The 24,832-nt window shown below is 37.0% G+C and overlaps 1 protein-coding gene across 1 annotated transcript; it reads right to left on the bottom strand.

The window, feature by feature from the left end:
* Positions 1 to 5,177: 5,177 nt before the first annotated feature.
* On the bottom strand, positions 5,178 to 24,814 carry ZNF214 (zinc finger protein 214). Its single transcript, XM_082341508.1, has 6 exons — positions 24,491 to 24,814; positions 24,223 to 24,309; positions 24,064 to 24,122; positions 23,342 to 23,430; positions 12,172 to 12,333; positions 5,178 to 11,075 (listed from the first exon to the last, which is right to left on the bottom strand). The coding sequence occupies exons 3-6, from the start codon at positions 24,078 to 24,080 to the stop codon at positions 9,385 to 9,387; spliced, it is 1,959 nt and encodes a 652-aa protein (XP_082197634.1). The 5' UTR covers positions 24,081 to 24,122; positions 24,223 to 24,309; positions 24,491 to 24,814; the 3' UTR covers positions 5,178 to 9,384.
* Between the last annotated feature and the right edge of the window lie 18 nt (positions 24,815 to 24,832).

The following is a 24,832-nucleotide window of genomic DNA, read 5'->3' as shown; positions in this document are numbered from 1 at the left end:
GCTTTCTAAGAGTCAAACTTATTTTTCTGTGGAAGAACCTGTAGCACCAGAATTCATCATAGATGGAGCAGTTCACGTTTAGACAGGGATAAATCCTACCTTACCCCACCACTTACTTTAATATATTGATATTTTCAATTATGAAATGGTTGGAAATTTTCTTTCAAAAGGAGAGAGGCGTGCCTTTACTTTTCCCATCTATCACTGAACCAGGAAAGGAAGGTAACAACTCTTGGAGACCTATTCAGAGCTAAAATATAAACTACGGAAAAATCCATTCAAAAATCCTGTGCCTGTGTTAGTACTCTCAAATATCTGGATGTGTGTGTCTGTGTTTATACATGTGAATGCAGGCTTACCAAGGATAGCAGATACTGACTAGATCAAAGCAGTTATTTCTAAAACAACAAAATCCAGCAAAAACTAACACTTGGGAGCATATTCACCAGTTGCCTGACAATCTAAAGGTGGGTACTGATGGGGATCTGCCAAGGTGGAAGACAGCAGGAGAGCAAAGGGGGCCTTTTGCCCACTGGAAGATAAAACCAAAGATATCTAGTCTAATACTAAAATATAGGCATAACTTGGAGATATCGTGGGTTCGGTTCCAGACCACCTCAATAAAGAAAATAATGCAATAAAGCGAGTCACATGAATTTTTTTTTTTTTGGTTTCTCAGTGCATATGAAAGTCATGTTTACACTATACTGTAGTCTATTAAGTGCACAATTGCATTATTTCTAAAAAAACAATATACATACCTTAATTTAAAAATACTTTATTGCTAAAAAATGCTAACCATCATCTGACAATGCAGGGTTGCCACAAACCTTCAATTCGTAAAAAACAAGCAAACAAAAAACCTCATCATTTGTGAAGCACAGTTAAGTGAGGTATGCCTGTATGCACATCATAGAGGAAACCAAGTAATTAAAAAGGACAGGAGATGGAAGGGTTGAGGGAAGAAAAGGAAGAGGCTATTAGAAGATTAAACTTCCAGGAATAACAGAATTTTCCTTTGTGTCTTCATGGGTACGAAATGGTAACATCTCAGTGGTTTTGATTTCTGAATGAAAATGTATAACTTTTTGGAATTAAAAAAAAGTCTAAATCAGTATTCTGCATCAGCTACTATCTGTTTGGCTCTTTGATCCTAAAATAATTCCTTCATGTTCACTATTTAGTGGATAACACAGAAGTGGGAGAGAAGGCTGACATGAGGACTACCTGCACAGTGACTTGCTTGATGCTGTTTTAAAGTTTTATTTCTTGTCAATTGCATTATGAATGTAAAAAGAGTACTAGTTTAAAGAGGAAGGGAATTTTTCAATCAGGTTTCTCTTCCTGTGACTCAGTTTTCATATAAAAGCAACTGGAAGGCTTCCCTGGTGGCGCAGTGGTTGAGAATCCGCCTGCCAATGCAGGGGACACGGGTTCGATCCCTGGGCTGGGAAGATCCCATGTGCCGTGGAGCAACTAAGCCCATGTGCCACAACTACTGAGCCCACGCTCCTAGAGCCCATGCTCTGCAGCAAGAGAAGCCACCGCAATGAGAAGCCCACATGCAGCAATGAAGACCCAACACAGCCAAAAAAATAAAGAAAAAAAAAAGCAACTGGGAATACTACTTCTGTATGGGGCACATGTAAAAATTTTAATGGATTCTTTGTTCCTAAGCCCCAAAATTCTAAATTTTTTTCTCTCAATGGACTTGAAATCATTTGAAGATGTGAAGTTATGATGATACTGTCTCTTCAACAGTATCCATCCCTTAAACATTTATAGTGTGTCAACACTGTGCTAGAAGTCAGAGACACTCCAGGAACTCCTAATACCTATATAGACGGTACTATAGAAATGATGTGAAAGCACAGGATTCCAGAGACCAGATTTGACAATGTTTAAGCCTCCAGCGTGGGGACAAGATCTCCGAGATGACTCTGAAACTGCGTTTCCGGATGGAGAAGAAACGCTTACTGACCTGAGTCCTAGCTATGAAGGGCTCCATCCCTCCTTTTCTGTTCTCTTCCCCTAGGGAAGGGCAGAATGGTGGGAAGACGGCCGGTGGAGTGTAGGGATTGTCGCTTTTGTAGTCTGAAGAGGTCAGCTTCTCTAGAATAGAGCACTGTAAACCAGCCCGGACCCCCACCCCCTCCAGAAATTAGGCGGATCCCAAACCATTCGCACCAGCTCCCAGAATAAAGTCGGCCGAGCTCAGCCCGGAGTGGTCTGAGCTCGCTGCTACCGCGCGAGCAGTAGGAGTTCCGTATGAGCCTTAAGAGATCTTCACTAAGAGCGTGTGCAATTGGTAGCTTCAGCCTATCAACAAAAATAAGAAATCAAGCTAAACCTCTGCTTGCCCTCAGGAGTCCCTCCAGTCTGAGAGTTGCGCAGGCCTGAAGGCTCGGACTGCTTGCCAAGGCAGTAAGGATACTTGGGTCCTCGCCTAAGAAACAGTCTAGCCACTGCAGCCTCGGGACGTATCCCGCCAGGAGGCACCACCCCTTGCGGCCCCGATGGAGCGGTTTGGCGCCAGCACAGTCCGCTGCTGCGTTAGTCCTCCTGCTGTAGAGCAGTGGGGCTTTCCTGGCCAGGTCGCTCATGTACTCTCTGCGGACCCCGGAATCCACACATTTTCCCATGAAAACTGGGTAACTGTTCTGTCCTTTGGGCTTCTCTTCAGTTGCTATTAGAAGTGTCTGGTGACCTCTAGTCTCCAGTACTATGAAACAGACTTGCCATTTGGTGCCTGGAGACTTGGTGAGATTTCCAGCTGGGTCTCACCACTTGGTTTCCTCGGGCTAATCATGAGCCTTTCCAAGCCACGATTTTTCTTGACTATAGAGTGCACTTAGTAGGACCTTTCTTGACGTGATTGTGAAATTAAAATGACATTAAACTTTTGAGAAGACGTCCCGGCAACAGTGTCCTGTGAAAATCAATAGTTTACTATGTAGTATGCACCATTCTAGAGATATAAGTTCACAAGAGACCTTAGGACTCTTGTTATATCAACCCTTTTAATTTACAGCTAAGCATACTTAAGCTCAGAGGGGTCAAATGATTATCCCAATTCCGTATCTTCAATAAAAGGTAGATCTTGGATCAAATGCCAGCAATTCTTCAGTTACTTAAGCTACTGTGCCTTTCACTGTTCACTAGGAAACCTTTTCAAAGAATGTTAAAGTTCTAAATCATTTGCCAATTAATTTTAATATTTGGTGAAAGACACCTGTACACATGACTCAGGGTGGTCTGTATTCTAAGTTGTAGAACCTAAGAAGATGAACAAAAACATACCATAGTGTTACCTTTTTTACTGGATCACATAGTTTTTCAGCCTCTGCATAGCCTAGTATACAGTATTCAGTAGATATTAGGATTTAGTCAGTTAATTTGGTAGGCATTCCTGACAGGATCTGCCTGACTCTGATAACTTGGCCTACATAGGATTGCTGATGACAAGACTCCCAGTTCACCCTGACCCAGTGATTGATTATAAAAGCTCGTTGACATTAGGTAGAAATACACCCTGTTTTCATAAAAACTGATCTGAGCTCAGGCAGCCTGGTTCTTAACCACTAAACTCTTATTCTTAAGACTGCGTATTTTGCTCACTCTGCTTGAAACACTTACCAACCTCCCTGCCCCATCTCCTGTCAAGTTATTTCAGTTTATTCGGGACAAAGATTAAAACCACTCTCTGGAATGCCTCCCCTGACTCCTCCCCAAGGTTGGGCTTAACTATCCCCATGGCACAATTTGAGCTTTATATTATCCAGATGAAAAAACCCTAGACGTTTAGGAGTAGCTCAAACCCCAACATGAAGTCGTTAATCTGGACAGACTGCTTTCACTGTCCCTAAAAGACGATGTACTCAACTACACGTTTTTATAAGCAATTCCTCCTGTCTGTAAACTATTTTGGCCTTTTTACCTATTGAAATTCCATCTAAAGTCCAAGTTTAAAACCGCCTTCTGATATATTCATCATACTCAAAGTATATCCAAAATTTGATTATTTCTCTTGCCTCCACTGCTAACATTATGTTAACACCTTATCTTTCTTAGGCATCACTAAAATACTTTCTAATTAGAATTTCTGCTTTGGCTGTAGCCGCTACCTTCAGTTAATTCTTAACACAGCATTCACAGTGACCCTGTTAAAATTTAAAGTTAGACCACGTCTCTTATAATCTTCTAATGGCTTTTTATACTATCTTTAAACTCATTTTTTTTAGTGACTGTGTTTTCCAGTTTTACTCTAGTGGGCACACTGATGAAGTGAAACATAAATCCAACAATTAAAAAAGCAAACTGAGGACTTCCCTGGTGGCGTAGTGGATGAGACTCTGTGCTCCCAGTGCAGGGGGCTTGGGTTCGATCCCTGGTCAGGGAACTAGATCCCACATGCATGCCGCAACTAAGAGTTCACATGCCACAACTAAGGAGCCCACATGCTGCAGCCGAGGAGCCCATGAGCCACAACTAAGGAGTCCGCCTGCCACAACTAAGACCCAGCGCAACCAAATAAATAATTAAAACAAAAAAAAAGGTAACTGCCTCCTACTATCAAAACTCATTGACACCACCTCGTTGTCTTGTCTACTGTATGGCCTCATTACCTCCATTCTTGCTCCTTCTCTTCCCCTCACTCTACAAAATATCCAGTCTCTGGATATCCAGTCACTGTTGTTGAAGTCTTTTCCAAATGACATACTGTTGTTCCTTTGTTTAAGATTCTTTAATGTCTCTCCATGACCAATAGAAATTTTTTAGCTTGGCACAAGAAGTCCTTCATGATCTGGCCATCCTCTAACCTCACCTTTCGCTTTTATACTTTATAATCCAACAATGTCAAGTACTTGGCTTTGACATTGTTGTCAGGTACTTTGACATTACTTGTAGCTGGTTGTATACATCATGTAATTTCATTATTCCATCTCTCTGCACAAATTATACCTTCTGCCTCCTATCTTTTAACCCAATAACTGAATATAGGAAATCATTATAAAAATTACCTAAAATAATTGAAAACATCATACATAAGTATACTTATGGCAGTTCAATTCATGATATAAAAATTAAAACAGTCTAAATACCTGATAATATAGCGATAAATACTATGGTACAGCCACACAATGGAATGTCATGTAATCATTAACATTTTAAATAAGTTGTATGTAAAAAGTTTTTATTTTTTTTGAAAAAAAGACACCAATAAAAATATTAAAAATACAGAAAAGCATGAAGAACATAAAGATAACCAAAGATCCTCTCAAAGAAACCCACTAATAACATTTTTGTATATATCCAATGTTTTCCCCATGGAAATATCTGTATAAATATAAATAGAATCTTACCCCATGTAGAGTTCTATTATCTTGTACTTTTAACACCGTAAGTATATTCTTATTATAACATTCTTGGAAAATATAAGTTTTAATGACTGCATAATATTACATCATGTAGATGAACCATAATTTATATGACCTTTTCCCTATTTAGGGGGGAGGGCAGCATAAAAATATTTCAATAAATATCTTGAACATTTATCTGTGTATGTGTTCTAATGTGGTTCAGAATGCTTGGCCCAGACCCACCACTTTCTGGAGAAACCTATTTGAACGTCAGCCCTTACAACCATGTTATATGCCTTATCACTTCATCCCTGGGCATGTCTGAAAGCACCAGAGTGAACATCTGATACAAAGCTAGCCAATCCAAAGGCTTACCAGTAGCCTATAGTTTGGCCTGGCCTCAAAGACTTGTCAGGAGGTAGTAATTATAAGTTGAGCAAATCATCTTCCCCTACTCAGAAATCTAAACAGAGACCCAGAAGTTACAAGTTAGTGGTGGGCAATAAAATTGAAAAGAATATATTCAAGGATGTGGTGGCAATTATAAGCATGCACAGAGTGAGTAAACAGGAGGTCAATTTGCAGGGAGGAGAGGATAACCAAAGAGAAACAGAAGTTCTTGAAAGAGTAGCCTCCTTGTCTAATGGCTTTCTACAGCAAATTCTCATATTGAAGCTTCCGTCCTTGTGTTTTCTTTTTCTTTTTTGGTGAGATTTTAAAACATAATGTTATATAACTCAGTTTTTATATGAAATAACTTAAGTGGATCTCTGTTCTTTGCAAATAGAACTACCCTAATAACACAACAATGTAAAGCAATTATACTCCATTAAAGATGTTTAAAAAAAAAATGAAGTACCCTAATAGAGTGTAACTCTATTTCCACAGGATATACATCTAGATATGAAATCACTATAGGACAAAGAGTAATAACAATTTTAAGGCTTATAATTGGCCAAATAGCTTTTCCAAAGCATATCAATTTACCCTCAACAAAGGTCGTGTATAAGTATCAATCATTCTGTACTCTCACTGAAAATAGCTATTACAATTTTTGTTAATGATAGTGGTATTTTCATTGCTTTAATCTGTTGACGTCCTTTGCCATTTTTTAAACTAGGTGTCCATCTCTTGTATTAACTTATAAAAGTTCGTAAGTATCCTAATCAGGGCAAATATTTTCCCTGTTGTTGTCTTGACTTCCGTATGTTCTTAACCTATAGTTTAAATTTTTTTAATGTGGTCAAATTCCTAGGTATTTTTTCTGAGTTCTTCCATTTCATCAAACTCTCAAAAAATGCATGTGTCTTTTTAACCATGTAAAAACCCACTTTGGTGAATTTTAAACATTTTATGTTTAAAATGGTAGAACCTCCTCTAAAAGAAAAAAAAGAAAGAAATCTTGTGCTAATCTTGAATGTGAATCAGAAAAGATGGATGGGGTTAACTTGTAGCTTTGTTTTTGATGAACCAGGCTTCATGAAACCATATGGAGGTTCATGGAACACAGCTTGAAAACCTGTGCTTTAATCAATATATATTAGATCAGTATATATGATATAGGTCATGAGACGAAAGCCTAATTTTATTTTTCACACAAGTTAAATAATTTTCTCAGCACCATTTACTGAGTAATCCTTCTATTCATAAATCTTTTATCATATGTAAAGTATTTAAGCATATGTACTTAATGTTTTATATATATATATATGTAATCCATATACTGGTTTATTTTTAAGCTATTTAGTAATAACTGAGCATTCTGAACATTTTTTCAAATGTACAATCAAGTTCTCAATATTTTAACTTCAACATATCATTTATTATATGTTAGGGCAATCTCATTAATCTTTCTTATAATTATCTTTGCTCTTCTCCAATATCTATTTTTCTTAAAAGACTTTAGAATACTTATTTCAATTTCACATCTCATTGGGATTTTGATGAGACTGGAAATAAATCTATAAATTAAGAACATCCCCTCTATACAAGTCCCCTTTTATTTTCAATTAAATGTTGTTTTTCATTATTTTCATTCTACATTTTTGCTATTTGTTCCTTTTAAAGAAATTTTAGTATTTCAAACCCTTTTTTGCACCCATTGTATTTTTCTGATTATTACAAGAGTTTAGGAAACTATTGGTTTTTATATTATTACCCACCTTAATGGGTTTAATTAGTTCATTTTAAATTAACCTTTAAAAGCATATCGTAGGCATGCTTTTGTTTGCCTAATAAACATTTGCCTATTCTTTTATATCAATAAATCAATATTGAGCAATCAATTGAAAATTGGTCAATTGACCAATATCATTTTGCTTTAATCTTTTCTGTTGTAATAGCATATAAGTAAAATTTTAATTCAATCAAGGGTTTTCAAAACTTTTTAAGGGGAGATTTAACCTATTTTGATAAATTTGATTTCCTCTCATCTTGATCCATGTTCTCTAATTTTTTAGATCATCTTCATGTTGTTTTTGTTTTCTGTCTTTTGCTATAGGGACTGAATATGCTTTGCTTTTATCTTCTCTGTTTTGAAAGAAATATGTTTTTAGTTCTTTTAGTTGCAATTTCTAACTTTGTAAAAAAATATTTAGACCTTTATTTCTAGAGTTGTTAAAGTCAAGAAGAAAATGTCATGAATCCATGCAATTTAAGGTCAGAGATGTAGCACACTTTCTTTTGCTGTCCTTCCCTCATTTGGTTGCCAGATTTAGCAAATAAAAACACAGGGTGCTGTTAAGTTTGAATTTATATGAACAAATAATTTCTTAGTATAAGTTCCATGCAATATTTGGGAAATAATTATACTAAAAAATTATCATTGTATATCTGAAAATCAAACCTAACTGGGTGTCCTGGATTTTATCTGATAACCCTACTTTCCCATCCAGACTTTAACATATAATGTTTTTATACTCAACATTTGTATATTAAATATTTTCTTGTACAACTATTTAATATTTTTGAAGTTTTGTAAACAAATTAACAATTATTCAAGACTTAACTGCATGTTTAACTGATTTTAGTGTTTGTTACCAGTTCTTTTACACTATGACTTCCACATTCTTGAGCTCTCTTTAAGAAAGGTACGTATTTGATATGTTTTCTGTTTTCTTGCTTATCTAATTCGTTACCTACAAACGTAAAAGACAATTTAGTTGATAAGATAAACTATGGGCGATAACAGATTTTTCAGTCTCACAATTCTGAAGGTGTTATTCTGTTGTCTTTTGACAATTACTGTTGCAGAGGTCTTTATCCATTTTCCCTCTTTGGTTTTTTAGATAACCAGAATTTTTCCACACCTCCTAGTGTCTGAACCTATGAATAAATGTGGAAAACTGGGAAGGGGAATGGGTGAGAGTGTATTATGGTAACCTCATAGTGCAGCACCCCTGCAACAAAAGGCTGGTTCTTGAGTTTTCTGGGTGACAGAAATAACATCTCTAAGATACCCTATCTTGGATAAGGGTCATACACTGTTTTCCGAATTTACTGGCCCTTTAGTTAATTCTTCAACATTTGAGAACTTGTCTACCAGTTTGAGTTTCAAGTTTTATGTGTTTTCATTTTTTTTCTGTAGCTTCTTAGGGACTTTACAGGTGAGTCAAGATGCTATTTCATTTATAGCTAGCCAATTTCAATTCAAACCAAAATATAAGAAAATGTTTTGAAGTCAGTGAAAATACAAAATTGAACATACAGTATGACTTCATGCACATGAAAATGCACAGGAAAAAAGGCTTAGAATGAAACAGGATGAAAAGTTTTCTTCTTGACTCTTCTATATATTTTATAATGACTATGTATAATATTTATTGTAGAAAAAGAAAATACACTTTAATTTAAAATATCCTCCTAAGGATCTCCTCTTGAAGCAAATGATTCTTAGTAGGAATTAGGAGAAACTATAAATGTTGCTTGGGATTATTTGGGTTATTTATAGAATTTTCTTCCCAGCAGCATTTACTGGGCTTAAGGTGAAGCTTTGATTAAAGCTGTTATAACTAAATGAACAGAATTACAAGGTTTTTCTTCTGCGATTACTATGAAGATGTGAATTCTGATCGAACCCCTTATAATACTCATGGCATTTATGAATTTTTTCTCCCATGTGGACTCTTTGATGAATTCGAAGAGCTGAGCTATGGCTGAAACCCTTACCACACTTAGCACATTGATAAGGCTTCTCTCCTGTGTGGACCCTCTGATGAATGTGAAGATTTGAGCTGTGACTAAAGCCCTTTCCACAATCATCACACTTATAGGGTTTTTCTCCTGTATGGACTCTCTGATGAATGAGAAGATGTGAACGCTGACTGAAGCCCTTCCCACACTGTTCACATTTATAGGGTTTCTCTCCAGTATGTACTCTTTGGTGAGTGTGAAGTTTGGAACTCTTGCTGAAGCCCTTCCCACATTCATGACAAGTATAGGGCTTCTCCCCTGTATGGACCCTCTGATGAATGCGAAGATCTGAGCTGTGACTAAAGTCCTTCCCACAGTCATCACATTTGTAAGGCTTCTCTCCTGTATGCACCCTCTGATGGATTTGAAGATTTGAGCGCTGGGTAAAGCCCTTACCACAGTCATCACATTTATAGGACTTTTCTCCCGTGTGGACTAACTGATGAATTCGAAGATTTGAACTCTGACTGAAGCCCTTACCACACTCATCACACTTATATGGTTTTTCTCCTGTGTGGACTCTCTGATGAACATGAAGTACTGAACTCCGACTAAAACTCTTACCACACTGATCACACTTAAAAGGCTTCTCTCCTATGTGAAGTCTCTGGTGAATGTGAAGTAATGAATTTCTACTGAGGTCCTTATCACACTGCAGTCTATAGAGTTTCTCTTCTGTGTGGACTCTTTGATGACAGTGAAGACTGGAGATCTGACTGAAGCTCTTACTACACACATTACATATATAAGGTACCTCCCCTGGGTGGACTCTCTGATGAAAGTGAACACCGAAGCTCTGACTAAAGTTACTGGCAACTTCATCACATCTGTACAGCTTCTTACCTATGTGGATTCTTGGATGTCTGTATACGTCTGATCTCTGAGTGAAGCATGCTGTGCTGATGGAGCATGGATAGAACTTTTCTCCAAGTTGATTTCTCTTGTGAACACACTGTGAGTTCCAATAATAAATTTCTTTACATTTATTACATCCACAGTATTTCTCTTCCACAGAGCCTTTCAGCAGGTCATTTTGGCATATCTCCCCAATGTACTCTGGAAGGGCTTCCTCTCCTGGGATATAAGGATGCTGACCTATGAGCTTCTGTTCTTTTTCCACAGAGAGATTTTTCGTGGATATGCCAACATGGTATCCGCATCCTTGAAAACCACGTGAATCACTCACATAGATTTCTCTACCATCATCTTCAGTGTGTTTTGTTTCTAAGGATTGACAAGGTATAAACTTTGTATATTTTAAGTTCCTGGGAATTTTGCCTTCAAAAGTCAGTTCATAGTTCCCAAACCCTGGTACTTGTGTGGAGAGTATTAACCATTCTTGACGGTGAGAAAGGTGTTGCTGCTTTAGGTCTTTGGAATCTATACCTTGAACCATTTCCACATAGTTTTGATTATCATATGTCTGAGTGCTGGCATTCCTCCAGCCTTGCCAGCAGGAAAGATGTTCATGTTCAAAATATCTGAATCTTTCTTCTTGGGGTCTGTAGCTCTCTTTCCAGTTTCCTAGAAAAATAAGCAGATAATCCAGTGGTAAGATGAAAGCTGTGCTTAAAAATTTCCAAGTATCTCAATCAACAAGCTCCAGAATTACAGGAATATATGTGTGGGTGCAAGTGGGAAAGAAGTGTTATGACTTAGGCTGCTCCATATTTGGGTGTGGAATTCATTTGTTTGTTCATTCATAGATGTATTCATTCATTCAACAAACATATCTTGAGCATCTACTACTTACCAGGTACTGTTAGAAAAAAAAAAGTCCGACTGGTTTCATGGAAATAGTCTTAAAGACTGAGATTTAATTAGATTACTCTATTTGGGACATTATTATAAGAAATAAAATATTGTTTCTATTTTTCTGTTCTAAAATAGTGTAGTAGATTGTGGGAAAAAACTCTCTACTTTATCTACATCTTTGGGTGTTCCCCTTACACACTGACTCTAGGCTTGGCTATATAATTCGCTTTGGCCACTGGGACAAAAGTGAGACAAGCAGAGATTCGCAAAGTGCTCGTGCATTGGGGCTTGGCCTCTCTTGCTGGTTTTGAAAGTCCTGTGATCACCACCATGTAAATGAGCCTGGGCTGGCCTCCCTGAAGAGAGACATATGGTCAATACATGCCTGTTATAACACTGATACTGACCAACTGCCATTCAGGCTGTCCAGTTTCATCTTAGACCATCCAGCCCCAATCAAGTCACTCCATGATAGAAGATCCATCTAACCAACTATAATCATGAAAAATAAAGTTTGTTTTAAGTCACTAAGTTTGGGGTAGTTTGTTATACAGCAAAAGCTACCTTACAAATAGAACATGAAGAGAGAACAAATTGAGGACTGTACAAAATTATGGGCGGAAATCTGTGCTTTAAGTGTAATCCAGAAAATAAATAAGAATCACAAATACCTATTAATTACATAGCCAAAATGTTTTGGAAGATATCTTGCTTTCTTTATCTTCTATTTGTCATGTGATTTAAGACCCATTTTTGAGACTGTTTCTTCTACCTCAATACAGCACCCTAATAAAGAACCAAAATACTCAACAAAACTGGTCCCAGAAGAAACTAACCTTATCCCCTAAGAGTTGGGATAATTTACCTACTGACATGACATTTGTGTAGTTCTCCCACATGACCTCTCTGTAGAGCTTTTTTTGAGAAGAATCCAAGAATTTCCACTCCTCCCAAGTAAAATTAACAGTCACATCTTCAAATGTTACTGCCATCTGGTCGAAGATCAGGCTTTCCCGGAAGAAGAAATCTAAGTGAGAAGACGGACAAAGAAAAAGACATTCAGCAGGTAACATAAGTGGTAAACCAGAAAGAAAAAGAAATAACTCCAATAATGAAGAAAAACAAGAAAGGTAAGAGGAGACATAATAAGAGGTCAAGTAGTTAAATAATGTATCCAATCATTGAACACCATCACCATCATAAGAAACATTTTTATAGCATTTGTCTGCTAACCACTGGGCCAAGTAAGTACTTCACATATATTTCAAGTAATCCTCACAGCAATCCTATGTTGTAGATACTATTATTATCCTCATTTTACACATTAGTAATAATGGTTGAAAAAGATTAATTCCCAAGATCATGGACCTGGAGGTACTGCAGCTAGGACCCAGGTCTACATACTTTGGACCAGAACTATTTGCCAACTGTAACAATATTGCTTCATGTTGCTTATATTATTGCTTCATGATTGATCATTTTAGACTGTTTACTTCCCACTGTGAGATGAGGAATTAGATTACCACCCGTACCTCCACTCCTCATCCTCCTATAGCATTATCACTAATTTTCTGGTTAAATCAATAAGCCGTGTTTATATAATTTTGAATATGATTATATACTGATTTTTTGTGGGGGGGAATTACCTGTTTAATTTTTACTTAATAAATTTACTGTCCTCAATTTTTTGATTTTTCAAAAGGCTTTATATAATCTATTTTATCAAGTGTCTCATCCCCTCGCCCAACCCTTTTATTTTGGAAAAGTCCATCATCCTGCTCCAGTCAGGGCCGACTACTCTTTAGTGCTCCATTTCAAGATCATATGACTCTTCTTCTTTTGTGATTTACTCCATTAATTGGGAGGCACATAACATGAGTTCAATCAAGCCTGTGAATGTTAAGCCTATGGCCATCGAAAAAAGCAAAGGTGAGAAACAGACAGAGGTTTTCTTCAAAGGAGAATATCCAAACACGGTTACTAGGAAAGATTCCCAGGAATCATTTGAATCACTGTATGCCTTAAGTCTTTATTACTATCCCTCATAAGTGGCTGGGTGTAGAATTCGAGAGTGAAAAGAATTTTTCTCAAAACTGCTTCACTGTTTATAAGCTTTTAGTGTTGCTAAGACTGATTTAAAGAACAAACTGTAATTCCTTTGTGGGCAACGTTTTCTTTCCTCTCTGGAAATATTTTAGGGTCTTCTTTTGTGGCTGGCCCTCTGCCCCAAATGGTGTATGGATTTGAGCCTCTCCAAAGTTCACAGGGCTCATCAGTTCCTTTCTTGTCTGTATTACCCTGCTGAGTATTCTAGGATGTAACATCTTCAGCCCTATGTAGCTCTTACCACTATTCCTACTGTTGCCATCCAGGTTTTTGTTGAAATTTCTCATTTGCTGACGGCTCTTCGGCTTCATCATTGTAAGTTCATAAATTTCTTGGTTTTTTATTATATATACGCAGTTTTAGAAAGTAGAAGAGATAAATGCATGTATTCTAACTGTCTAAAAATATTTCAGTAGAAAGAATAGATCATAAGTAGGTTATGTGACAAATTCATTTTATTTCTTTGATGACACATTCTCAATTGTAAAGTTCAATTTAAAATGTTCAGTAAATACTAAGAATAAAAGAAATAGTACTTTTGGACTTCCCTGGTGGCGCAGTGGTTGGGAGTCCTCCTGCCAGTGCAGGGGACACGGGTTCGAGCCTTGGTCCGGGAGGATCCCACATGCCGCGGAGCAGCTAAGCCCACAAGCCACAACTACTGAAGCCCACGTGCCTAGAGCCCATGCTCTGCAACAAGAGAAGCCACTGCAATGAGAAGCCTGTGCTCCGCAACGAAGAGTAGCCCCCGCTCACCACAACTAGAGAAAGCCCGCGCGCAGCAACGAAGACCCAATGCAGCCAAAGATAAATAAATAAATAAATTTATATTTTAAAAAAAGGGAGAGATAGTACTTTTAAGGAGATTACAATAAAATGGAAGGAAACTAGACTATCATCATCATCATACAAATATAATCATAGCAGCAGCTAAATATTATCTAGCAGTTATGTGAAGAAGGCTTTGTTATCTCGTTTACCATCACAACAATCCAGTAAGGTATTATTATCAACACTAAAGGAATGAGGAAACTAACATTTAGCAAGATTAAGTAACTTTTACAAGGTCATGTAGTTACAAAGTAGTGGTTTTTAAACCCAGGCCTACCTACTAAGTGAAAGTGAGAAAAGTTAAAAACAACTTGTGAAGGGTTGTAAATCAAGATTTCCACGTACAGCCATATTGTGTTAATACATAAGGGCAAAAGGAAGATGTACTGAAATATTCAAGGAAACAGCTACTGTTTCCCAAATTAAATAAAAATCCACGCCTAAAAAATGAAACATTAATTAGAAATACGAATTCAAGAATGAGAAAATTCAGTGCTGTTTATTTTTAAATGTTTATAAATGTTAAAAACTATAAAGATAGTAAGTCTACTTTAACACATATGAATGGATAAATCAAATAAGAAAACTGGGATCCTCAGAAGCTGAAAACCTGGTGTCAGTGTAAAAAATAAATGAACTCGCTGGTGCTTCATTTTTTAAAAAGTACGGTAAATAAAACCCAGTCTGTTGTTATTGCTTTTGATTGTCATTTTAACAAAGATTTAGGAATTTATTTTTAAAAATATACTAGAGATTAAGAGCCTAGTTTTTTTTTTTTTTTTTACTGAAAGTAAGTTCATAAAAATTATAACAATGCCGAAGTAATATAAGTAAAAATTAAGTCTACCCTCCCCAAATAATTTAAGAAATAACCACTATAGTTTTCACTGTGTCCTTTCGGACCTTTTTTCATACATACATACCCCACTAATGTTTTTTTCATAACACAGACATGATAATTCTGCAGTCTGCTTTTTTCATATAATATATAGTATACAACTTACCGTTTCAGTACATATAGGCCTATGTTATTCGTGGTGACTTTAAAATATGTCCAGAAATTATTTGATACCTTTCCCTTCAAAAGGTGGGACCTAATTCCCCACCCCTTGAATGTGGCCTGGGTTAGGGACTTACTTCTGATGAACAGGAAAAAAAAGCAGAAGGGGAAGCAATGGTATGCAGCTTTCAAGACTAGCTCATAAAAGGCACTGCAGCTTCCTCCATGCTTTTTTTCTTGGATCAGTCACTCTGGGAGAAGCTATCTAACACACTGTATGAATAGTTAGGCAGCCCTGTAGAGAGGCCCATGTGGTGAGGAACTGAGGCCTTCTGTCCTCAGTGAGAAATGAGGCATCTGCCAACAGCCATGTGAGTGAACCATCTTAGAAGTGGATCCTCCAGCCCCAGTGAAGGCTTCCAATGAACTGTAGTCCTGCTGACAACTTGACTGCAACCTCGTGTGAAACCCTGAGCCAGAACCACACTGCTATACTGTTCCCAGATTCCTGACCCTTAGAAACTGAGATAATAAATGTTTGTTATTTTAAGCTGCTACATATAATTTATTATGCAGAAGTAGATGGTTAATGTATTGTTGTAAAAGTTGCATAGCATTTCATGTTATGATGTTCCAAAATTTAACTGTTCCCATACTGATGAAGATTATTTCCAGTTTTCTGGCTATCATAATACAGCAGTGAACAACTCTCTTAAATACATCATTGAACACTCGTAATATTTCTAGAAGATACATTTCCAGAATTAGAACCACCAGGCATGTGCATTTCAGTCTACTAAAAAAACACTGTAAAACTTTGAAAATATTTTTAAAAATTTGTTACAAATATTTTCCCCCACTAGAAAGTTAAAAGCGGAATACCTACATTCAAAATTAGTAGGTACAAGTCTATAGAGGAAAAAAAGAATTATAGAAAGCATAAATTAAGATGGCAAGTACAATTATTAATAGACAAAAGGATACTAAAACAGTTTTAAAATATAGAGGCATATTGCTTAGAAGAGACACTCCAAACTACTGAATTCTAGAAGATTAAAAATGAAAAGACAGGCTAATCTATAACAGAAAAATGTAGACAAAAATAAAGTAGGTTTTGCAATATTAATATTACATAAGGTAAAATCAAAGGAAAAAGTATTACCCTAGATTAACAGAGTAATTTTATAAGAAATGAAATTATTGCTCTTGGTGTACCACCCATCAGAATTAAGATTTTGTCAGAATTGCTCCAAGACTGTATATCAGAAGGTGGGGGGGTGAGGGGAGATGGGGACCATATGATAGCAAAAATAACAGTAATTATAATAAATGTGAATAGCTTAATCTCACAGATTAAAAGACACAGATTTGTAGGTTAAAAAAATAAGATTCAACATGTGGTTTAGAAGAGACACACTAAAAAGAAAAAAAACATAGGAATAAAAGGATGGAAAAACATATTCCACACAAATATGAACCAAAAGAAAGCTGTAATAACAAACTTAACTTCAGCTGAGATAAAATTTATGGCAAAAAATTTGTAACTATGTGTGGTGATGGATGTTAACTAGATGTATTGTGGTGATCATTTTACAATGTATACAAACATAGAATCATGTTGTATACCTGAAACTAATATGTCAGTTATATCCCAATAAAAAATTTATGGCAAAAATATAAGGGACAAAAACACAGTTTTTTTTCTGTATTAGTAAATAAATAGTAAGACCAAAAAATATCCATTATAATTAAACTGCACCCACAAATAAAATTTCAAAATGTATTAAGTAACAACTATCGTAAGTTTAAGGAGATATAATATATACACCATTGATTGTAATTATAGATATTAATACAATCCTCTCAGAAAATGACAGATCAAGCAAAACCAAAGAACTCAACAATATAAAGACTAAACAGTACAATTAATACTAGAGTTATTTTATCTGTGTTGAATTCTATACTCCCAAAACACTAAATACACATTATTTTCATGAACCCACAGTACTGTTACAAGATTGACCATGTATTGGTCTATAAAAGAAATCTCAATAAATTCCAAATTATCAACATAATGCAGAATACATTCTCTAGGTACAAGGTAATAAAATTAGGAACTATTAACAATGGAATTTAAAAATCCACACTTCTGGAACCCAAGTAACATATTAAATAGCCCTTAAATTTAAAAGGAAAATATAATGATAATTAAGAAAATTTGAATTGAATAATAATAATTACACATCAAAATTTTCAAGACCCAGATAAATAAGTACTAAAAGGAAATAAGAATGGCTACATATAATCAACCTAAGCATTCAACTCAGAAACTCAGAAAACAAAAACCCTCCCCCTCTAAAAAAAAGAGCAAACTTCAAAAAAGAAGGATAAAGCTGAAAGTCAAAGAGGCAATAAACAAATAGATGATGTGGAAATGCATAAAGCCAAAAGATGCTCTTAAAAATTTAATAAGTCAGATCTCTGCAAGTCTAATTTTTTTTTGAAAAGATGATTATAAACAAAATTCTGGACAAAATGAGGAAATAACCACAGACATAAGACTTAAAATACAAGAGCATTATGAACTATATGCAAATACACTTGAACATCTATATAAAAGGACAAATTCCTAGTAAAGTACACAATGCCAATATAAAATGCCAAAATAGATTTTAAGAGTAATATAAAATTACAGACCAGTAAGTATTAAAGGAAACTGAAATGGCAGCCAAGATTCTTTCTCCCTCCCCCAAAATCAAAGGCCCAAAGAGTTTTACAGTTGAGTTCTAGCAAATGTTCAATTAACAGTTAATTACTATTACAATCAAATTGTTTTAGAAAATAGAAGGTGAAAATTACTAGCTCATTATATGGCCAGTGTAATATTGATTACAAGACCTGGTAAGAACAATACAAAAGAAAACTATAGGCCCATTTTTAAGTTTGATAGATATGTAAAAAATCCTAAATAGATATTAGCTAATTGAATTCAGATATGTATGAAAAAATGATAAAGCATAATTTATAACAGGAATGGAGGACAGTTCAACATGAGAAAATTAATCAACATAATTCACTATACTAATAGACTACAGAAGAAAACCACAATTATCTCAACTGATGCAGAAAAATTGTGTGATAAAGATCATAATGTTCACTGCCTATAAAGGTCTTAAAAAAACTTTTAGCCAACTAGAAATAAAAAGAAACTACCTAAATTGGTAAAGGTTATATATTGATACTAAGAATCTACATCAAACATTAAGCTTAATGGAGAAATTTTATATGTATTCCCTTTATGATGGTAACAAGATAAGAATGCCCACCATCACCACTGCTTTCAAAATAGTACTAAGGGTTCTGACAAATACTATAAGAAAAGAAAAAGAAATAAGAAGCATAAGGATTAGAAGAAAAAACATAAAATGTCATTATTTGCATATGTTATGGCAATCTACCTAGAAAAACAAGAGTATGTGGATAAACCATAAACTGATGAAAAAGCTCAGCAAAATTACCAGACACAATAAAACAAAAGCATCATGGTATCAGCAATCAACTACCAGAAAACAAGATATCATTCACAACAGCAAAAAAACCCAAAAAACCAAAAAAACAACTATCTTATAAAAAGATAGTTTTATCTTTGAAGACAACTTTCAAATTCCAATAAAGTAGAAAAAAGATTATCTGAATAAAGGGAGAAGCATGCCTCCATGTTCTTGGATGAGATGACTCAAATTCAATATACCTCCAGTCAAATTTCTAGCTGGATTTTTTGAGGAACATGATATACTTTTTTTCCCTAAAATTTATAGGGAGGGAAAAGAAGTCCATAAAGACTTAAGTAAACCAAGCAGGAAGACTTGTTCTACTAGATACTGACATACCACCAAACTACAATAGTAAAATCAGAACAAATAGACCAGTAGAACAGAATTGAGGACTCAGAGCCTAAGCAATGTACTTGTTTATATATGAAAACTTACTAACAATAAAGATGGCATTAAAAATCAAAGAAAAAAGAATGGATTATTTATACTAGATGGTGGTGTGAAACTGATTAACTATATGAGAAAAAATAAAGCTGGATTCCAACTTGATATCATATACAATGGGACACTAGATGGATTAAACACTTAAATGTTAAAGGGAAAGTTATAGAGTTAGTAAAAGAAAATGTTAGGATTGAAAAACATTTACCATTGTTAAATGAATCCAAGGACCAGTTCTTTGGGGGGAAAATATTAACAATAAAATAAATCAATCCCTGACTAGCTATAAAAGAAAAGAAAAAGGGGTGGGCACAAACAGAAAAAAGTTAGAAATGAGATTAGTGAAAAAGCAACAGATAAAAATTTAATTGAACATTAGGTGGGCACTTTCCACCATTCTTTAGAACATAAATCTGAAAATCTGAAGGGGAAATGTATTTTTTCCTAGAAAACCATTTGATATAGCCCCAAGAAAAGGGAAGAATACTGAACAGATCAGATATTTTGAAAGAAACTGGTCAAGTTATCAAAGAAATATGACCTTCACAATAACAACCCAAAAGTATCCTTAAATGAATTCTTTCAGATTTGCAAAGAACAGATTATGTGATTCTATTAAACTATTCCAAGGCATATAAAAGAATTATCAAAAATTTTAAGAAACTCAGGAAAACACTGAGACAGCAAAATCAGAAAACTACAGATCTATATTACTAATGAATATTGACATAAACTTCAGAAATAAAGTAATATATAAGGCCAATAAAATGCAGCAACACCTGTATTTATAATCTACTGCCACACAACTAGTTACTTCAAAACTGAGTGGCTTAAAACAATAATTATTATCTTTCATGGTTTCTCTGGGTCAGAAATTCAGGGGTAGCTTGGCTGGGCAGTTCTGGTTTGGACCTCTCATGAGAGTGATGTTGAGCTGTCAGCTAGCGCTGCAGTCACCTAAAAGGCTTGACTGGGCTGCAGGATTCACTCCCAGGGTGGCTCACTCCCAGGGTGGCTCACTCACATGGCTGGCAGGGTGGTTGTGACAGTTGATGGAAGGTGGAAGGTCTCAGTTTCTTTCTACTTGGTCCTTTCATGTGGCCTGGGCTACCTCTCAACATGGTGGCAAGTTTCTTGAGAGAGACAGGCAAGCAAAAGCTGCATCCTATTAATGACTTAGCGTGGGAAGTCACATAGCATCACTTCTGCTGTACTCCATTGGCTGAGGCAAACACATGCCCCCAGCCAGATTTGAGAAAAGGGGACACAGATGACACCTTTCAGTGGGAAGAGTGAAAGTCACATTGTAAGATGAACATGAAGGATAGGATGAATTATAGGTATGACTATCTTTGGAAAACGTAATCTGCTATAATACCAAAGTATATTATAGCATGATGAAATGGTGGCTAATTCCAAAAGGCAAAGGAAGGTTCATAAGAGAAAATCTATTAACTATAAGCCATCATAATAATGTCAAATAAGAAAAGCCATATAATTATTTTAATCAATGCCTAAAAGATCTCTCTTAAAATTCCACAAATGGGACCTAATGAAACTTAAAAGCTTTTGCACAGCAAAGGAAACCATAAACAAGACGAAAAGACAACCCTCAGAATGGGAGAAAATATTTGCAAATGAAGCAACTGACAAAGGATTAATCTCCAAAACATACAAGCAACTCATGCAGCTCAATATCAAAAAAACAAACAACCCAATCCAAAAATGGGCAGAAGACCTAAATAGACATTTCTCCAAAGAAAATATACAGATTGCCAACAAACACATGAACGGATGCTCAACATCATTAATCATTAGAGAAATGCAAATCAAAACTACAATGAGATATGATCTCACACCGGTCAGAATGGCCATCATCAAAAAATCTGCAAACAATAAATGCTGAAGAGGGTGTGGAGAAAAGAGAACCCTCTTGCACTGTTGGTGGGAATGTAAATTGATACAGCCACTATGGAGAACAGTATGGAGGTTCCCTAAAAAACTAAAAATAGAACTACCATATGACCCAGCAATCCCACTACTGGCTTATACCCTGAGAAAACCATAATTCAAAAAGAGTCATATACCAAAATGTTCATTGCAGCTCTATTTACAATAGCCAGGACATGGAAGCAACCTAAGTGTCCATCAACAGATGAATGGATAAAGAAGATATGGCAAATATATACAATGGAATATTACTCAGCCACAAAAAGGAACGAAACTGAGTTATTTGTAGTGAGGTGGATGGACCTAGAGACTGTCATACAGAGTGAAGTAAGTCAGAAAGAGAAAAACAAATACTGTATGCTAACATATATATGGAATCTAAAAAAAAAAAAGAAAACGGTCAGAAGAACCTAGGGGCAAGACTGGAATAAATATGCAGACTTACTAGAGAATGGACTTGAGGACATGGGGAGGGGGAAGGGTAAGCTGGGACGAAGTGAGACAGTGGCATGGACATATATACACTACCAAATGTAAAATAGATAGCTAGTGGGAAGCAGCCGCATAGCACAGGGAGATCAGCTCGGTGCTTTGTGACCACCTAGAGGGGTGGGATAGGGAGGGTGGGGTGGAGGGAGATGCAAGAGGGAAGAGATATGGGGACATATGTATATGTATAACTGATTCACTTTGTTATAAAGCAGAAACTGACACACCATTGTAAAGCAATTATACTCTAATAAAGATGTTAAAAAAAAACAACTCATGCTATCCAAACATACTTGGAAAAATGTCCACTTCATATGTTAAATGAAAAAATTAAACATATAACAGCCATTCATACATTCAACAAATATTCATTGAGTGCTCACTATATGCCAGGCATAGTTCTATATACTAGGAACATTCCCTGCCCTCATGGAGCCTATCTGTCATGATTCAAATTTTTTTATATATACTAATCTCTTTATATATGTATCTTAAATTTATGTTTGCATATTTGTACATATGTGTATGTGTATGTATGCATACATACTAGTATTTGTATGGATTAGTGAGTATGTATGTATATTATTAAATAAAAGACTCTAAATATTGATAAATACATCAAAATGTCAATAATGGCTGTCTCTGGTTGATGTGCCGTGGACTCTGAGTGGTACACAAGAATAAGTAACCAGTTAAACATTAATTGCCCTCCAGAGTATGGCCTTACCTTATACATTCATACTTACGTCTCTACTGCAACTAGCCCAGTTTCCTCATTTGTCCCTTTATATTCTGCCTGAGACTAAATGATGGTCTTCCTGTCTGGAAAGATATCTTCCAATTCATAGTAATTATTCAAATCTGAGTTCCTGTTCCTGTCTTTTACTTAAAAGTGCCACTCGGGCTTCCCAGGTGGCGCAGTGGTTGAGAATCTGCCTGCCAATGCAGGGGACATGGGTTCGAGCCCTGGTCTGGGAAGATCCCACATGCCGCGGAGCAACTAGGCCCGTGAGCCACAACTACTGAGCCTGCGCATCTGGAGCCTGTGCTCCGCAGCCAGAGAGGCCGCGATAGAGGCCCGCGCACCGCGATGAAGAGTGGCCCCCGCTCGCCGCAACTAGAGAAAGCCCTCACACAGCAACGAAGACCCAACACAGCAAAAATAAATAAATAAATAAAAATAAATAAAGAACTGTCTCACATCCCTCCCTCTCCAAGGCTGAGAAGGTCCTTGGGCCTAGGAAGACAGAAAAAAAAGACAAATATGCCAAAAAAAAAAAAAAAAGTGCCACTCATTCCAGCACTGTTTAATGTATGATAACTTTAGAAATTCTTATTAACCTCAGTGATTTGTTTCTCCAAGGTTAAGGAAAGACATTTTTGTATTTATTCATCTCGGGTCATCAAAAACAGTATGAATTATATAGTAGGCTTGAATGACTGGCTGACTGAGTAATTGCTGGGAAAAGACACTGGGCAGGAGGCAGGAGGCAGGAGGCAGGAGGCAGGGGCTTGCTGCATAGGAGGCTTGAAAGCTTCTCAGGCAAAGAGGAATATGTTCTATTCAGTCTGGTCCATCCATCCCCGTGGCCACCTCCACTACTCCCACTATCCATGGAGAAGTCTGGGGCATTTTATAAATGAGAAAAGACAATCCGACTCACCTGGGATCAGACTGTGAGGGAGACAGTGAACATTCCTTCCTCCTTCGTGCTCCTTTTTGGGGGAAGGGTGGAGTGTTGAGAAGGCTGAGCTGAGGGAGAAGAAAGGAGGAATGAACGACTGGGCATGACTTGAAATTCCCAAACTCACTACAATCCCCACGTACTAACTGAGTGTGACCCCCCAAATCTCCCAGACAGAGGTCAGAAAGAGCCCAAGAACATTTCTGTTCCCTTTCAAGCACCCGAAAGGAGAGCTGTACGAACTGGCACTCAGGACCTTATTTCTGACCATCTAGAAAAGTACAATTCTAGTTTGGGCATGAAAACACAGAATTTGATCTCACAGTTTAGTCCCTCCAGGAATGCAGATGCTTTCTATGTAATTTAACCTCTCTGAGCCTCAAAATTTTCCTAGTTTATATAAACAAGAACAATTTTTTAAAAAGATTGGAAAAACAGCACACTTAAATAGTTCTTTCTAAAAGTATATTTTTAAAATCTTGTTCAATCAGTTAAGTAGAAAGGTAAATTCCATCACCCTCTCCTACTTCTTACAACATAAATACTGGATTTACTATTAGATCAGAGTACAGAGTCTTAGCAAAAGATCCCAGATCTAGGGCCCCCAGGACATGATAATAGTCTCAACTCTGTCACCAACCACTTGTAGAACTTCGAAAAAGACCAAACTTCTAGACCTCGTAGGGCCTCACTTTCCTCACCTGTAAAATGGGGGCATGAGTCTTTGCCACCCTGGTCCTCCCTTGCTGATCACAGGTTCCTGTGGAAAATGATAAACAGTTAAGAGCCCTCTTTCCCTAGAGAGAAAAATGCTTCATGGTGTCTCAGGAGCAGGACAGGTTTGGGCTCCCACTACGCACCAAGGGCCGCCAGAGTTTTACATATGAAGCTCCGGGTTCAGACGTACAAACGGTTCTCGCGGAGCTGGATCCCGGCGGCCTCGGCTCCTGTCGCGGAAACACGCGCGGCCTCCGTTCCACATCCAGGCCTCCGTTCCCCAACCAGACCTCCGCCCCAGCACCTCTCGGCCCCAAGCACCCCGGCCCCAGGGCCCAAGCTGCCTGTGCCTCCTCTCTCCTTCCCCTTCTTCAGTTTAAACGTGGGGCGGGCAGCTGTGAAGACACCTACACTGGTGTCCGAGATTTCTAAGCCGGAGAGGTTTCTCGGCCCCCGGCCCTCCCTCTTCTGCCTCTCTTCCTGCCACAGCTCTCCCCGCCCTTGTCCGCTTCTGGCTCGGTGCTCCCGAAAGTCCGCGTCACTTACGGAGCCTCTGGAGGGGGACGGGGACCGGCCCAAATACTCGTCTAAATAAACAATGGCCGCAGCCCCGCTTGACCAAAACCGAAGCCCCAGGCCTAGGAGTAGACACTCGGAGCGTTCCCATGGAGACGGGAGGAGGCGGGGCGGGAAAGGAAAACGCCGGAGGACGTGGCTCCTGATTGGCCAGAAAGAAGGAGGTGAGACCCGGCC

The sequence above is a fragment of the Balaenoptera borealis genome (genome assembly GCF_965194805.1).
Source record: "Balaenoptera borealis genome assembly, chromosome: 11".
Lineage (NCBI taxonomy): Eukaryota > Metazoa > Chordata > Mammalia > Artiodactyla > Balaenopteridae > Balaenoptera > Balaenoptera borealis.
The sequence above is the reverse complement of the archived record's forward strand: the minus strand, read 5'-3'. Positions and strand labels throughout refer to the sequence as shown.